General features: G+C 39.2%; 1 protein-coding gene across 1 annotated transcript; it reads right to left on the minus strand.

Annotated features, from left to right (window-relative positions):
- Positions 1 to 478: 478 nt before the first annotated feature.
- LOC124268235 (neuroglobin-like) lies at positions 479 to 16,570 on the minus strand. Its single transcript, XM_046703274.1, is given in 5 exon segments — positions 479 to 1,097; positions 4,214 to 4,271; positions 4,273 to 4,344; positions 4,346 to 4,435; positions 16,524 to 16,570. Coding segments are annotated over 5 exon segments (408 nt in total). The 3' UTR covers positions 479 to 956.
- Positions 16,571 to 16,799: the final 229 nt, after the last annotated feature.

Genomic DNA, 16,799 nt, shown 5'->3' on the forward strand with positions numbered 1-16,799 from the left:
TAACGTAACAGTTCCTCTATGTGAACAAACGAATCCTTTCAAAGTTTAGCTGCAAACGGCGATGGACCGACCACCAGACTTGACCCTGTTACGTTCAAACAATTCTGCCACAACGTTTGATGCATTAACTATGAACACATTGCTTTCCCCAAATTAAAACGGTTATTCATAGACTTGGTAACATCAGCAGTAAAACATGTTTATATCCCTCCAATCTTCACCCCGTTCAATCTCCAACGTATACCCTACTTCCGGTGTTGTTGTGATGGTTCTATTGTTTAAGGTGTAGGTGTATTGCATTAAACAGGCAACGTAAACAACAGGGTTCGCAGATTGATATCATGCTTCAGCTTTAGCAAACAAGACAGATACAACCAGATAGTTTATAAGTACTTTTAGCAGATTACATTCAGAACTTTTACACTTAAAAGTGGTGAGTGGTGGGCCCCGGGTTTGTCGCTGCATCCTGTATAACGCATATTCCAATCAAATGACATATATATATATATTCACACACTCAAAGTATTTCTGACTACACGGCGTATCTAGGAAGATGCATATTTCTAACTTTTCTCTCACCAAAGAAGGTAATATCACAAGGCAGAGCAGTTTTGGAGGTAGCTTTGAATGCACAGAAACTGATATCCGCCACGAAGTCACATCCAACGATCTGCTACATACACCATTTACACATACATTTGTTGATATGAAAGCCGATTGATTTTCCTGATTGTCTGATCCTGTGGTGTGTTCCGATTGGCGCTTTCCGTCAGAACTCGACGCTTTCCCTAAATGTTGACGAGGCAAAACGACGCTTTCGAAAAATCGTTTTTGCAACATGTCAGCAGCTGCACTCAGGTCATTTACAAAACCTTGTCACATACATAGCTACATGAATCACGCAGGTATTTACACTGAAGGTTTCCCCTCTCATGTTTCGCATACATATTTCCTGTTTAGTTGTGTTTCTCTGCAAGGCCCCGTCTCATGTAAAACTTCATCATGCTGAACAAGGCAACCCACGCCTTCTCCAGCTCAGGGCTCCAGCGGTCATCCAGGTTGGATCTCAGTGCATATATAAACTGTTCGCCCATCATCTGAAATATACGATGCCAACATGAGAAACGCTAAAGAGCAATATACAAGGATATTAAAAAACATATGTTTTGCCTTATAAAAAAACCTCAAAAGTAAGAATATATTGCCATTTATAACATGTACAATTGAAATGTGATGACTGCTTCCTCCTGTCTAATACTGCTGCTGCTGCTATTACTACTGCTACTACGACTACTACTACTTCTGCTACTACTACTACTACTGCTACTTCTGCTACTACTACTACTACTTCTGGTACTACTACTGCTGCTGCTACTACTGCTACTACTACTACTACTGCTACTACGACGACTACTACTACTACTACTGCTGCTGCTACTGCAACTACTACTACTACTACTTCTGGTACTACTACTGCTGCTGCTGCTACTACTACTACTACGACTACTGCTACTACTACGACTACTACTACTACTACTACTGCTGCTACTTCTGCAATAACTACTACGACTGCTCCTATTGCTATTTCTGCTACTACTACAACTGCTATTACAACTACTTCTACCACTACTACCATAGCCATTGGGGACACGGGTGGCTCAGTCGTCAACTCTGCTATGTCTCTTATGATTGTCGGTTCGAATCCTGGTTTGTTCTGATTAAGTTTCTATGTTTACTAGCACAATACCCCTGCTCGTGGCTTCACCTAAGTGGGAAACGTATGACAAGGCATCACTGCTTTCCTACTAAGTTTATCAAACAGGTGATTAAACTGGAATACTGTTGTGAATACACAATGCCATTTAGAAAACTGTCAAATGTAACACATGTTATATTTGGGATTACACTTTCAGTAAAGTACAAATTCTAGTACTTTTGTTGGGTCCTATCCTGAATTTGAACCAATACTCTAAGAGTCAGGCACCTACTCGCCACCACTACCACTACTACTACTACTACTACTACTACTACTACTACTACTACTACTGACGCTACTGCTTGTAACATAGATTAATCTCATTTGAATTTGTGTATATGGAATTTCATTTCTTATGATGGTTTTGAAATATATAAAAAAATAACCTAGAAACCAAGAAATATAACAGAAAACATAACGTCATGTCACACAGCACACCACTCCGTCCTGAAGGTTCATTTATCACGAAAACAACACATTGGAAATCTGATTCTTTTACGAGAAGTGATCACTGATGCATAAAAACAATTGTGTTTTTATCTTTTTACAGCAAAGCCCATGATTTATGAGCCACAGTGATGTCCATTAATGTAACTAACTCTGACTGGGATTATATAGATGGTGATGAGTGTATGCGTTATCGACTGGTATGTGCATCTGTTACCAACACGGCATAAAAACGTCACTGTGTCCGCAAACCACCCACCAGCTCAGATTGTTATTTAACACCGACCTCTGACACGAGTTCATGGATTCGAACAGCCTCTTGAATGTTTCACTAAATGTTTCGATTCACGTAACAATGCGACGTATAACCACATTATCAAACTGTTCGTACCCAAATCATACGACCCGACCGTAAGGTGTAATGTATATACAAACATGTGGACACTAATGTACGTGGAACAAGGTAAATACACTCATCAATAATCAATAACATTGTATTCTCTTGGGGAATGAGTACAGGTATTCGTAATAGAACTTTGTAAGAGATCAAATCGGATAGCGCCGTGTATTCGTGCTCTTCATATCAGCGACAGCCAACAGCGGATTACAATCATTTGGTTTTAATAGTGTGTTGAGTAAGAAAATTGAATAAATGTAATCTATTCCTATCGAGCAATTCAGTACCTAGCCCACATAAGCACGCAAGATATAATGGTATGGACCAACGCTTAGTCAGTGTAATATATAATATTGATATAAAAGGGAGTTCCAGTGAGTTGGGTGAGGTGAGGTGAAATTGGGTTTAACGTCGTGCTTGAGAATATTTCGCTCAAAAGACGACGTGCATGAGTGTGTATGTGTATGTGCGGCTGCTTGTACTAGCCCAGACTTAAACTGGATTTATAGTGCTTGCCCACTGAGATACCATGCAGCAGTGAAGCATGAATACCCCAGTTAGACACATTATACTGACTCCGAGCCTACCAGTCCTTGATGTACCCATTAATGCCGAGCGCCAGGCATTGACCAACAAGTACCATATTTTAACGTTCTTTTGGTCCAGTGAGTTGGGAGATTCTGAACCTGAATTATAGGAATTTAGACTTGCTTCATTTAAAGCATCTGTATCACAGAAAGGGCTGGGTTTGTTCGTTGTTTAACGTCGCACCCAGCAATATTCCAGCTATATGGTGGCGGTCTGTAAATAATCGAGTCTGGACCAGACAATTCAGTGATCAACGCATTATGATACGATGACATGCGTCAATCAAGATCCCGTTAGTTGCCTCTCACAACTAGCATGGGTTGCTGAAGACCAACCCAGATCTTCACGTGTCAGAGAGGGCTTGGCTTTACAGACATTCTGTTACTGAGAGACAGACTAGTATAATAGCCATGGCGAGAAAAGCCAGTGCACTATTCTCTAACTGGGCTTTAATGCTTTAAACTTTTTCTGATATCTGCCCCATGCCAGTGAATAGATGACTGCTTGTAGTCTATGGTAATATTCGTATACAATCTTTATCTGGCAAGATTAGGTGACGTAACATAAACACAGAAAGTAGCTTAATCTATCTGAACCTCAGAGTCTCATTAAACTATTTAACGTTTAGGTTGACTCTCAAACCTGAAGCCATATCCATTTCATTGTTACTTTCCAAAACTCCACATAAATCCATAATAGCAACTTTTTGTCATCTGTTTCTTTAAGCAAAGGAATCGTGAGTTTCTGCTCGGATTGGCGAAATCAAAGCAAGGGAAAGTTCAACTCAAGCTTCTTGGGTATCGATGATCTGATACTGAGGTACGGTCCAGCACGTTCTTTCTGCCAAGAGTTCAGTTTGTGTCATGCAACTCTTGTTCGAAATTTCTTTTCATCACAGCTACAGGATTTTGGGGTAAATTTGCAGAATGTTTTTATGATGTCCTGAGCTGATCAAGTGCCCAATCAGCCTGACTGCGTCATGATCAGCAGTAATTATGAAACTATTGTATTTGTGAAACACTCACGTCAATGTACTCGGCCTTGACATTGTAGTTTATATGTCTACGGCCAAGTTCACCCATGTCCCTCGATCTTGGAAGGACTGTCAATCCTGTTGAGGCACTTGTCAACTGTCATCATAACACGCAGAGCATGCGCGCAAGATGGCGCTCTGTTCCATGTCCGTCGTGGAGAGACCTCGGAATGGAAGGAAGGCATCTTGCACATCTGGGTGTGTCTCGAATAGCCTGGAAAAACCAGAAACGTCACTGAGTCATTTTAGTCAAAACACACATGCAGCTGCAAAATCAACAGGGCAGGACATGCATACCCTGTTCGCGAACACCTGGTGTCATCACTTATCAACTCATATTATAAGTGATCTATTCAAATAATAGTCACAGCTAATATTTGCACTTTAAGCCTATGAATTGAGTGAGTGAATTTAGTTTTACGCCGCTTTGGGCAATATTCCAGCAATGTCTCGTCGGGGAACACCAGAAATGGGCTCCACACATTGTACCCATGTGGGGAATTGAACCAGGGTCTTAGGCGTGACATGCAAACGCTTTAACCACTCGGCTACCCCGCCGCTCCTACGTCGATGGAAATCTGTTTCAGTGGATAATCATATTTATACATACACACACATATATCCCTTTTTAGAGACGAAAGATACCAAATATAACTGGCCTAGATCTTCTAGCATTGATGCGCAAAATATAGTCCTGGCGAATGGTCACGTGACTGTTCCTGTTAGGGTGATTACTGAAAGGTGAAAAAGATACGAATCCTCCTCTAAATGATGTTCGTTAAATACCCAGCATCCATCACAGTTGTTTCAGTTACGATAGAACATGCAGGCAAATATCGTTCAGAAGACATTTGGTATTCATTGGTATTGATTACTGTCGTCCTTCTCTGGAAATTATAGCATTCATGGGATTGTTTAAATGTAATAGTCCATACCAATATAATGTCAAAACTGCCCATTGCCATGATTTAGTCCGTATTTCTAAATATTGAGTGGTATTTGTTTAATGTTGAATACTATCATAACCAGAATACAACCTATCCAATTTTCTTCCTGAAAGGTTTGACGTTAAGCAAATAGAATCAGCAAAACGAAAAATTGCTTTGCAACATATAATTCTCACAAATAAAATTCGTAACATATAGCTTTTGTTGCTATGTGTATGATAAATTTATTGACGGGTATAAAGCGTCAAAGTCAGAGTCGTTTTACCACCGAAACAAATTTCTTTGGGGTGAAAAGAAAGGTTTCTCTGAGGTCTCGATGAAAATAAGCATTATGAATACGTGAATCTTCGACCTGTGGAAATCCAGGAATAAATATGTCTTCAGCAAGCCATGCTTCCCGTAAGATACGACAAACTGATCGAGTGGTCAGACTCGCTGATTTGGTTGACACATACGTCATCGTATCCTGAATTGCGTAGATCGATGCTCATGATGCCAATTTCTGGATTGTCTGGTCCAGACTCGATTTTTTACAGACCGTCTTCATGGTAACTTGGACTATCATAAGCGCCACTGACATAAAATGTAATTTCCAAGTTGGTTCAATCACAGAGGATTATTTTCTCAAACAGCGTGGCCAGCGAAGATTCGGGTTAGAATTGGTCTTCCGTAACCCATGCTTGTCGTAAGAGGCGACTACGGGGATCAGACTTTGGTTGACACATATCGTCGTATCACAATGGCGTAGATCGATGAGTGTGATGCTGATCACTGGATTGTCTGGTCCACACTCGATTATTTACAGACTACCGCCATATGTCTGGAATATTGCTGAGTGCGGATTTAAACAACAAACCAACCAACTCAAACCAGCGTACTTACATGAACCACAAGAACAAGCGTTAACTCGAAACGGTACTCAAATCAAACCCAGTGATCTGGAATTTATTCTCGAAACGTTCGTAGTTCTAAGAATTCTTAACTTTTGTCGTAGCCAATGTGTTAAGAATGGGCTTAAGAAGTTCGTAGGGCTACGAACGTTAACGTTTCGAGAATAGCTTGCCTGGTTCTGAGTAAGAGGTGCATTACACCCCACGAGTCGCAAGGTCCAATGCTGTCGGAACTGGAGCTCATATTGGTGATTGGGTGGATTTAATGGTTCTTGAGTATTAACAGTTTTGGATGATCCAAATTAGTGATTAGAATGGCCGTATTGGTGACTGGTTGAATAAAATCGTTCTTGAGTGTTTATAGTTTTGGATGGGCCATATTGGTGACTAGATGATTTAAATTGTCATGTTCTGGATTAGATGGGGAATATTGAGGATTGGATGGATTAAATGGTTCTTGAGTATGGGTAGTTTTTTAATGGACCACCACTGGAAGACTACCGTCAGCATTCATAATAATCTGAAAACTAAACTCAAGAACGGTACGTGATCATCGTAATCCTTGACCATGAATCGGTGCTTTCGCCATCAATCCCTAATTTTTCGAATTACAAATTGAAAAGACTCCATAAGGCATTAGTTTTATGCTTGTTGCCTTTTCAAACATGTATACCGAACACTTCGATGTGTGTTTAAATAAATACAGAACACAAAGATGATACTATTGGTAGCCTATCGCGACGAATACCTGTATATAACGTAAACGTTAACGTTTTGTAAATGGCGTGTCCTTCTTACTCTCACCATCCGGAGATGGTTTCAGGTAGTTAGAATTTGAAATCCTACTTTCCTGTTACTGTTGATTACTCCACAACTTTACGTCACTCCTCGTGGCAGAGTTGGTAACGTCATAACTGTGCTGGAGAGGCTGGTTGTTTGATACCGTGGGCAGGAAATGCTTACCCTTTTGACGAACAGGGCGGCGGGGTAGCCTAGTGGTTAAAACGTCACACCGACGACCCGGGTTCGATTACCCACATGGGTGCAATGTGTGAAGCCCATTTCTGGGGTGCCCCGCCGTGATATTGCTGGAATAATAGTATACTAAAACTAAGGAATAAAAACTAAACCTCACTCACTCATTCATTTGGTGAACACGTGGTGTCATCACCGATTTTCGGGGCTCCATTCATAGCTTTCACAGCTTTCGCACCAAACGGAATCTATTGCTGCGGGTTGTCATAACGGTATTCTAAAGTTTTATATTTATTTTGACACTGTTGGGACATGTGGAACACACTTCACATACTGAATCCATATTTTAATCAATTCATGGTCGCCGTCGCGTTGAACGAAGACTGCAGCAGGTGGACTACCCAACCTCTCCACTAACAACAGTCAATACTCGACACATCTGTCATGTCGAGACCTCAGAAAAGGTTACAGTTGTCAAGGAAATCACAACTGAAAATTAATCACTGACGCTTTTAAACAATTTTGTTTCCCACTAGGTCGTGTATTCCTTTGATTGAATGTCGGCTTTGATCGTGATCACATTTTGGCGTTTGAAGAGAAAAAACATTCTTCCTTTTTCAGAGTAATCGTTTGCTCATTTTGATACGCGCTCTGCAATAGGGTTCACTTCAAAGGTTGCTTCATCTCACCAAAGTCGAAGAGCAGATTTTGTAGTAAATAGGTAATTTAAAAAAAATATTACACATTAATATGTTTTTTAATCCTTCAATCTTGTCAGCTATCTCAAAACTCGAAAGAAACGAAAAGGTTTCTACTCAGACGACTAAGGGAATTGCCTTTACTAGATCACATACACTTACTGGCAATTGCGCTATTCCACATACATCAAGAAATATACAAAACAAAAAATGCTGAAGGTTGATGAAGAAAGAATACAAATAACAAAACTAACCCTTTCTCAGCGCTCAGGCATTTTTTACAACACCAGTTTAGCTGATTACACCTATTAATCAGTGTATGCCGAAGGTCCGATCCGACCGCCCGAGACGGGCTAGATTTCTGCGGGACGATCTAATTTTACAGCTAGGCAGCCCGTTTGATGGGTAATTTTTTTTCTTCAGAAAACGTGTCCATTGGCACTGTCTATTTAGTATTTAAGAAGGACTGGTTAAATCTCTTCTGGGCTGGTAAGTTTTTGAAGTTACCAGCCCAGATGTCTGGCATGGTTTTTGGCTTATTTCATACACTGCATACACGTATAAAAGATAAGGGGGCATAACTGAGTTATGCTTAACACTAGGTCAATGTTACTCAGATCACTTGGAGAAAAGTTGTTGTGGATACTTACGCTATATTTTCGTTATGTTGTGTTCACGGTGAACCAACCTATTCCATTACAAAGTTCCCCAATGTGAGCGGATACGTTTTGGTAGTTTCACAATTTATAAGAAAAGATGTCAATGTACAACTTGAGAAAGCAGAATAGCGATTTGGATGGCCCTATCCGATATGTAAGTTAGTTCTTAGATTCCCATATTCTCCTGTTTGTGTAGATGTATATTGACCAATTTTGCATCATTATTAATCGAGTACTAGCCATATCTTCAAATGTACTGAAATTACTGATAATAATACAACATTTTAGTTGACGTCATGGCTTGTTATATGCATTATGCGACGTCTGAAAAAGACGACATTGGTTTGCTGATTAGTATATATCTTACCTAAATTCCATTAATTGTATGAAAGGTCTCGGCTTCTATGTCTGAATTTAACACTCTTTAGACCAAACAAAAAATGAATGATTTTACCAATTAAATAGTGTCCTGAATATATCAACAATTAGACGGTTTGACTGCGTATCTTATTGGGAGCAACACGCGCACCTGTTTGGCATCAATTTAACGTAAATGAAAAAATAATATTTCACAACACCCAAATATTTTGCAGTTATGGCTACGTGTGCCAATTTCTTATGTAAATATTATTCAAACAATCAAAACTTTCAAAGAATAAAAAACGCCTACCCTATATCCAGGCATAATATGGTATTGAACAAGGCTAAATGTATATATACTGAAAATAGTTTGATGAAAAAATATCTGAACGATACGCAAAGTATACATCATAATACTGAAAGTGTAATCGGAAGGATAGGGCGATTGTGTTTACACTTGTTCAACCGACCTTCACCTCAAAGAAATTGTCTAACATGTACAACAATGTTGACGTATGACATCACTACCACCGACCGATTACTTATAAAATGGCGGCCACGCTGACAAGGGTACACAGGATTTTGCGAGGACCCTTCCCTTGATTCAGGGATCGTTTGTACATAAATATGAGATGTAAGTAATCAGAATGATTCTGACTATATGTGTATTGTTATATGTATTATCATTTTCATTGTAAGTAAGAGAAGAAGCCAGAAATGCTGATAAAAACCTTTGTCGTTCCCATGTCAGTCATGGCGTCACGCTGCACGGACACTTCGACAATTTCTTATGAAATATCAAATGATTGCATTGCTTTTTTAATTTCCCATTTCTTGCTACGATACTCTTTCCATGCATATTCTAAAGTTATTGAGCCATTGCAAGCAATGAATAGACGGCTGCATGTCGGAAAATTTCAGAAAATGCTACGTAGTATAAAATCGGAATTTTTCTTTCTTTACAAGCGCAGCCTTTCGAGCACAGCGTTCGTTTGACTTTGACACTCAATATCTTTCGTTTCATTTTATCCAGACAGTTGATATTGGTGACAAAGACCATTAGTAATTTGATTCTAAAATGTATGGGGAATTCAGTGATGCATTTGTCGCAGGTAAATGTGATATACACGTGATGTAATTGGCGTCTCATTACCGTCCTCCGCGAAACTTGATTTTGTAAACACTATCCAATATGACGGAAAGCGCACTTCGGCGTTCGTGTTTACAAGTGTATTTTCAGAATTACCATTAGTGATTTCATGAAAACCTGATATCAGTGATCATTAATATGCTATTTTGAAATTCAATACATCTGAGTAGTAATTATCCGATTTGAACATTTGAAAACATACACCAAATAACGCTGTGAATCGTTGATTTCGTAATGTGTCAAATATGGCGACATTTATGGTGAAGCCCATTTTGAAAGTCCATGTTATTTCTCCATCAGGATCCATCGTTAAAGCTGGGTTTTCTCGGTTTTCTTTGGCTTTCCATGATTACGGCTGCAAGGGATGTACCGCGAAGTTGTTTCGCGCCTTTTACCGGTGGTTTAAAACGTTCGAAAATCTAAAATAGCACACCACGCCTTGACGTAAATCCGTTAAGCCGGGCGTAGTAACGCCTAGGCTTAAGTGGTGTACTGGTGCCTTTTGGTAGTTTTGGTATTCTGAATAAAATATTTTTGGCGTTTCCATGGCAACAAGTTTGACTTAGATTGAAATTGGTGGTAGTGCTCTTTTCCGTAGCAGAACTCTAAAACCGTTCACTATTTCTTCACCAAACTTGGCACATAGATTGGTCTAGTGGTGAACTGGTGCCTTTTGGTAGTTTTGGAATTCTGAATAAAATATTTTGGCGTTTCCATGGCAACAAGTTTGACTTAGACTGAAATTGGTGGTTGTGCTCTTTTCCGGAGCTGAACTCTAAAACCGTTCACTATTTCTTCACCAAACTTGGCACATAGATTGGTCTAGTGGTGTACTGGTGCCTTTTGGTAGTTTTGGTATTCTGAATTAAATATTTTGGGCGTTTCCATGGCAACAAGTTTGACTCAGACTGAAACTGGTGGTAGTGCTCTTTTCCTGAGCAGAACTCTAAAACCGTTCACTATTTCTTTACCAAACTTGGCACATAGATTGGTCTAGTGGTGTACTGGTGCCTTTTGGTAGTTTTGGAATTCTGAATAAAATATTTTTTGGCGTTTCCATGGCAACAAGTTTGACTTAGACTGAAATTGGTGGTTGTGCTCTTTTCCGTAGCTGAACTCTAAAACCGTTCACTATTTCTTCACCAAACTTGGCACATAGATTGGTCTAGTGGTGTACTGGTGCCTTTTGGTAGTTTTGGATTTCTGAATTAAATATTTTTGGCGTTTCCATGGCAACAAGTTTGACTTAGACTGAAATTGGTGGTTGTGCTCTTTTCCGTAGCTGAACTCTAAAACCGTTCACTATTTCTTCACCAAACTTGGCACATAGATTGGTCTAGTGGTGTACTGGTGCCTTTTGGTAGTTTTGGTTTTCTGAATTAAATATTTTTGGCGTTTCCATGGCAACAAGTTTGACTTAGACTGAAATTGGTGGTAGTGCTCTTTTCCGTAGCAGAACTCTAAAACCGTTCACTATTTCTTCACCAAACTTGGCACATAGATTGGTCTAGTGGTGTACTGGTGCCTTTTGGTAGTTTTGGATTTCTGAATAAAATATTTTTGGCGTTTCCATGGCAACAAGTTAGACTTAGACTGAAATTGGTGGTTGTGCTCTTTTCCGTAGCTGAACTCAAAAACCGTTCACTATTTCTTCACCAAACTTGGCACATGGATTGGTCTGGTGGTGTACTGGTGCCTTTTGGTAGTTTTGGTATTTCTGAATAAAATATTTTGGCGTTTCCATGGCAACAAGTTAGACTTAGACTGAAATTGGTGGTTGTGCTCTATTCCGTAGCTGAACTCTAAAACCGTTCACTATTTCTTCACCAAACTTGGCACATAGATTGGTCTAGTGGTGTACTGGTGCCTTTTGGTAGTTTTGGTATTCTGAATTAAATATTTTGGGCGTTTCCATGGCAACAAGTTTGACTTAGACTGAAATTGGTGGTAGTGTTCTTTTCCGGAGCTGAACTCTAAAACCGTTCACTATTTCTTCACCAAACTTGGCACATGGATTGGTCTAGTGGTGTACTGGTGCCTTTTGGTAGTTTTGGATTTCTGAATAAAATATTTTTGGCGTTTCCATGGCAACAAGTTTGACTTAGACTGAAATTGGTGGTTGTGCTCTTTCCGTAGCTGAACTCTAAAACCGTTCACTATTTCTTCACCAAACTTGGCACATAGATTGGTCTAGTGGTTGTACTGGTGCCTTTTGGTAGTTTTGGATTTTCTGAATAAAATATGTTTGGCGTTTCCATGGCAACAAGTTTGACTTAGACTGAAATTGGTGGTAGTGCTCTTTTCCGTAGCTGAACTCTAAAACCGTTCACTATTTCTTCACCAAACTTGGCACATAGATTGGTCTAGTGGTGTACTGGTGCCTTTTGGTAGTTTTGGAATTCTGAATAAAATATTTTGGCGTTTCCATGGCAACAAGTTTGACTTAGACTGAAATTGGTGGTTGTGCTCTTTTCCGTAGCTGAACTCTAAAACCGTTCACTATTTCTTCACCAAACTTGGCACATAGATTGGTCTGGTGGTGTACTGGTGCCTTTTGGTAGTTTTGGTATTCTGAATTAAATATTTTTGGCGTTTCCATGGCAACAAGTTTGACTTAGACTGAAATTGGTGGTAGTGCTCTTTTCCGTAGCTGAACTCTAAAACCGTTCACTATTTCTTCACCAAACTTGGCACATAGATTGGTCTAGTGGTGTACTGGTGCCTTTTGGTAGTTTTGGAATTCTGAATAAAATATTTTGGCGTTTCCATGGCAACAAGTTTGACTTAGACTGAAATTGGTGGTTGTGCTCTTTTCCGTAGCTGAACTCTAAAACCGTTCACTATTTCTTCACCAAACTTGGCACATAGATTGGTCTGGTGGTGTACTGGTGCCTTTTGGTAGTTTTGGTATTCTGAATTAAATATTTTTGGCGTTTCCATGGCAACAAGTTTGACTTAGACTGAAATTGGTGGTTGTGCTCTTTTCCGTAGCTGAACTCTAAAACCGTTCACTATTTCTTCACCAAACTTGGCACATAGATTGGTCTGGTGGTGTACTGGTGCCTTTTGGTAGTTTTGGATTTCTGAATAAAATATTTTTGGCGTTTCCATGGCAACAAGTTTGACTTAGACTGAAATTGGTGGTTGTGCTCTTTTCCGGAGCTGAACTCTAAAACCGTTCACTATTTCTTCACCAAACTTGGCACATGGATTGGTCTAGTGGTGTACTGGTGCCTTTTGGTAGTTTTGGAATTCTGAATAAAATATTTTGGCGTTTCCATGGGAACAAGTTTGACTAAGACTGAAATTGGTGGTTGTGCTCTTTTCCGGAGCTGAACTCTAAAACCGTTCACTATTTCTTCACCAAACTTGGCACATAGATTGGTCTAGTGGTGTACTGGTGCCTTTTGGTAGTTTTGGTTTTCTGAATTAAATATTTTTGGCGTTTCCATGGCAACAAGTTTGACTTAGACTGAAATTGGTGGTAGTGCTCTTTTCCGGAGCTGAACTCTAAAACCGTTCACTATTTCTTCACCAAACTTGGCACATAGATTGGTCTGGTGGTGTACTGGTGCCTTTGGTAGTTTTTTAAATTCTGAATAAAATATTTTGGCATTTCCATGGCAGCAAGTTTGAGTTAGATTGAAATGGGTGGTTGTGCTCTTTTCCGTAGCAGAACCCTAAAACCGTTCACTATTTCTTCACCAAACTTGGCATATAGATTGGTTCGGTGGTGTACTGGTGCCTTTTGGTAGTTTTGGATTTCTGAATAAAATATGTTTGCATTTCCATGGCAACAAGTTTGACTTAGACTGAAACTTGTGGTAGTGCTTCTTTCTGGAGCAGAACTTTTAAAACCTTTCAATACTGTCCTTCCACTTTTCTATATACACACCAAAACATTTGACATAATCATAACTCGTAGACATATTCATGAAGTGTATTTTGCCATTGCGGGGGATATTGATGACTTTGTCTTCTTGTCTAGAAAAATGTGATTTCTCTAACAAAGATATCAGGCCCAAACAAAACTGGGATATCAATATAAGTGGCATAAAAACCTTTCCCACTCACGTATTCATTTTTATTATGCATCGTTTATCCACTTGGTAAATTATCGTTAGCGATGAGACGCATCCTCGTGCTTTAAGTATAATAGGTCAGGGCATAAGTGTACTTTATTACACTATACTTGGAAGTAGAGCGAACTGTATTTCTTTTCTAAGGTGCTAAATTTATTACTTAGGGACCGTTCATAATTTATGGCTAAGGGGGTGGGGGTGATGATGATTTTTATGGAGAAGCATGGTCCATGTGGATGACCCCCATTACAATTTATGTACAAAATAAGTGACGACACCCCCACCCCACCCCTTGCATGTCATCTACAAAATCAATGGCCCACCTCCCCTTCCCATAATTTCTGGGCATAATTTTATACATATTTTTATGCACAAAATTGCTGACCCCCCTAGTATGTGTGTACAAAATTGCTGAATTATACATTTAAGAGCTTTCTGTTATGCTGTGTGATTGTAATGATGGTCCAACAGTATCTTCGACATATTTGGTATCGTTGATACTATGTAAAGTATGGAGCTCTTACTGTTAAACAAACATTATGCCGATTTAAATACATAGTACCAACTTTTCTTTTCCCTTTCATGCATACAGTGCCAACTAAACGTATATTTGATCTTCAAATGATATAGCTGAATTATTAAAACATACTTTTGGTAAATTACCTATATTTTCCAAAATTTACCTCATATTTTTCTCATCAAATGCACTTTCTATTAAAATTAATCTTACAAAAATATTTTTGCGATGAGCATATACATAACATTATTGTCCACAATTTTAAATCATGATCTGAGCATTCCAAAACTACTATTTTGATGAAAATCGGTCTATCTAAACCACAGTTATTAAATTAAACCATCCAGTTATCGGTTGAAATAATTTCTCTCACGACGTTTCGAATACTGAAATGACATGTTGCACCTTCTAAAAGGGTTATCCCCTGCACGGTAGTCACTCATGGGAGCTGATGACAAGCGTCTTTTAATCAAAGCTAAATCATTCCTAAATGTGACAAATCGCATCCCATTCGGTCGCCAGAACTGCACTACATTTTCACCAGTCTATGAAATAAGCCAAAAACACAGCCAGACATCCGGGCTGGTAACTTCAAAATGTTACCAGCCCAAAATGGATTTAACAAGACCAGACAATTCAAAGAAAGTACTATAGTTACAAAGAAAAATTCAATTAACCTAAGACATGTATTTACTCCGCCCATCGATAGGTGTCTCTGTTTGAGTATGTCAACGCAGTGCTTTGAGCTTGCGATACGATTATAGATAGTTCATTGTTCAAACAGTAATTGTCCAGTCTAAATGTAACGCTCAGTTTGAAAAATAGATTTTAAGACATGGTGAATTTACTCAGATTTATGGAAAATGTTATGTAATCTTTTTACCAGACCATCGGGCTGGCCAGCTGTATATCTAGACGTCCGACAGAAATCTAGCCCGTCTCGGGCGGACGGGCCTTATTTCATACTCTGTTTTCACCCTTTTGGGGGGTCTGGCTTCTAGACCTAACTGGGATACGATGACATTTCAGCGAGCCTGATCACCGGATCCCGTTAGTCGCCTCGTACAAGCATGGGTTGCTGAAGACCAATTCTAACCCGAATCTTCATGGGTCTGTTGTGTGGAAGATATGTATTTTGAAACATAACAAGCGTAAGTCTGGTATTGAAGGAGCGGGGTGTGTTTTACGCCTTAAACAGTATTTCATTTGAATCAAGGCATGACATCTAAATGTCGTAGCCCGGTCCAAATAAGGTCGTGGACGAGTTGAATTTGGTGACACTCATGAGGCTGTCCGAAATTCTTCTGTTACCCTTCTCCACCGGGCCCTGAATTTTCATTCCAACGTAAACAAATACAACGTTTTCTTCTCTCAGTGTAAAAATAATTATATACTCTGATGTGATAAAACAAATATTCTTACGATTGCACTCATAAAAAGTAACAGGTCAGCATGATCTTTCTTTACCTACATGTATTTTTTAAAATTTCGAACGAAAACGATTCGATGTACATCATGCTTTTTCAAGACTCGCCAAGTGATCTAAATATAAATTTTTCAACCATTGAATCAAACTTTTTTACTGATTTTTCTATTCCGCCCGCCCACTCTCTTTCTGGGTGAGGATGGAGATAAGTACCACAGAAAAACTACTGATAGCCTTAGCCCAGGTGAGTTGCTGGCGCACCAGGGTCAGTGTCATCGATGCAATAAACCAGTCCAATGAACTTAGTAGAACGATCCTATAAATACAGCATTACGTTATTGCCATAATGTCTATGACGCTAGTATGCAAATAAAGATTTTCAGGACGTTAATACCTGTTTATATGGACCTATATTGACAGAGGAATTAGCAAGTTGTATTCTTCATTATGTACTAATCCTCATTGTTTATCATCAGCAGCATCGCATTGCATATGTATTGTTAGCAACACTATCAAGTCTCATTAATTACTGTTATTCATATAATGACATATATGTCCATAATCGATTATCCCCTGGTCTGCATCGGTAATAACGCACATCAGTCCCGTGTCCCGGGCAACATGGTCGACTCTTCGTGTGTCCATCGCTGTCCATTTCTATATACAAGTATGTGTCTGCATTTGTACCGGGATTTCCTATCAATTAAAGCCCATGCGAAATTAAGTCCAAGGGCCCAAAATTGGGCCTAATATTTGAAAGGTGTTGTTCGTGTAAGACTTTTGATCTTGTAAGATATAATAAAAGTTTCTTGTGGCCTTAAAACCAGAAAACATTTTGAGTTCTTGAAAACTTATCCTTTTATGGTTACAGTTC

Source organism: Haliotis rubra, unplaced genomic scaffold (genome assembly GCF_003918875.1).
Source record: "Haliotis rubra isolate DU_JTF1 unplaced genomic scaffold, ASM391887v1 Scf137, whole genome shotgun sequence".
Classification (NCBI taxonomy): Eukaryota; Metazoa; Mollusca; class Gastropoda; order Lepetellida; family Haliotidae; genus Haliotis; species Haliotis rubra.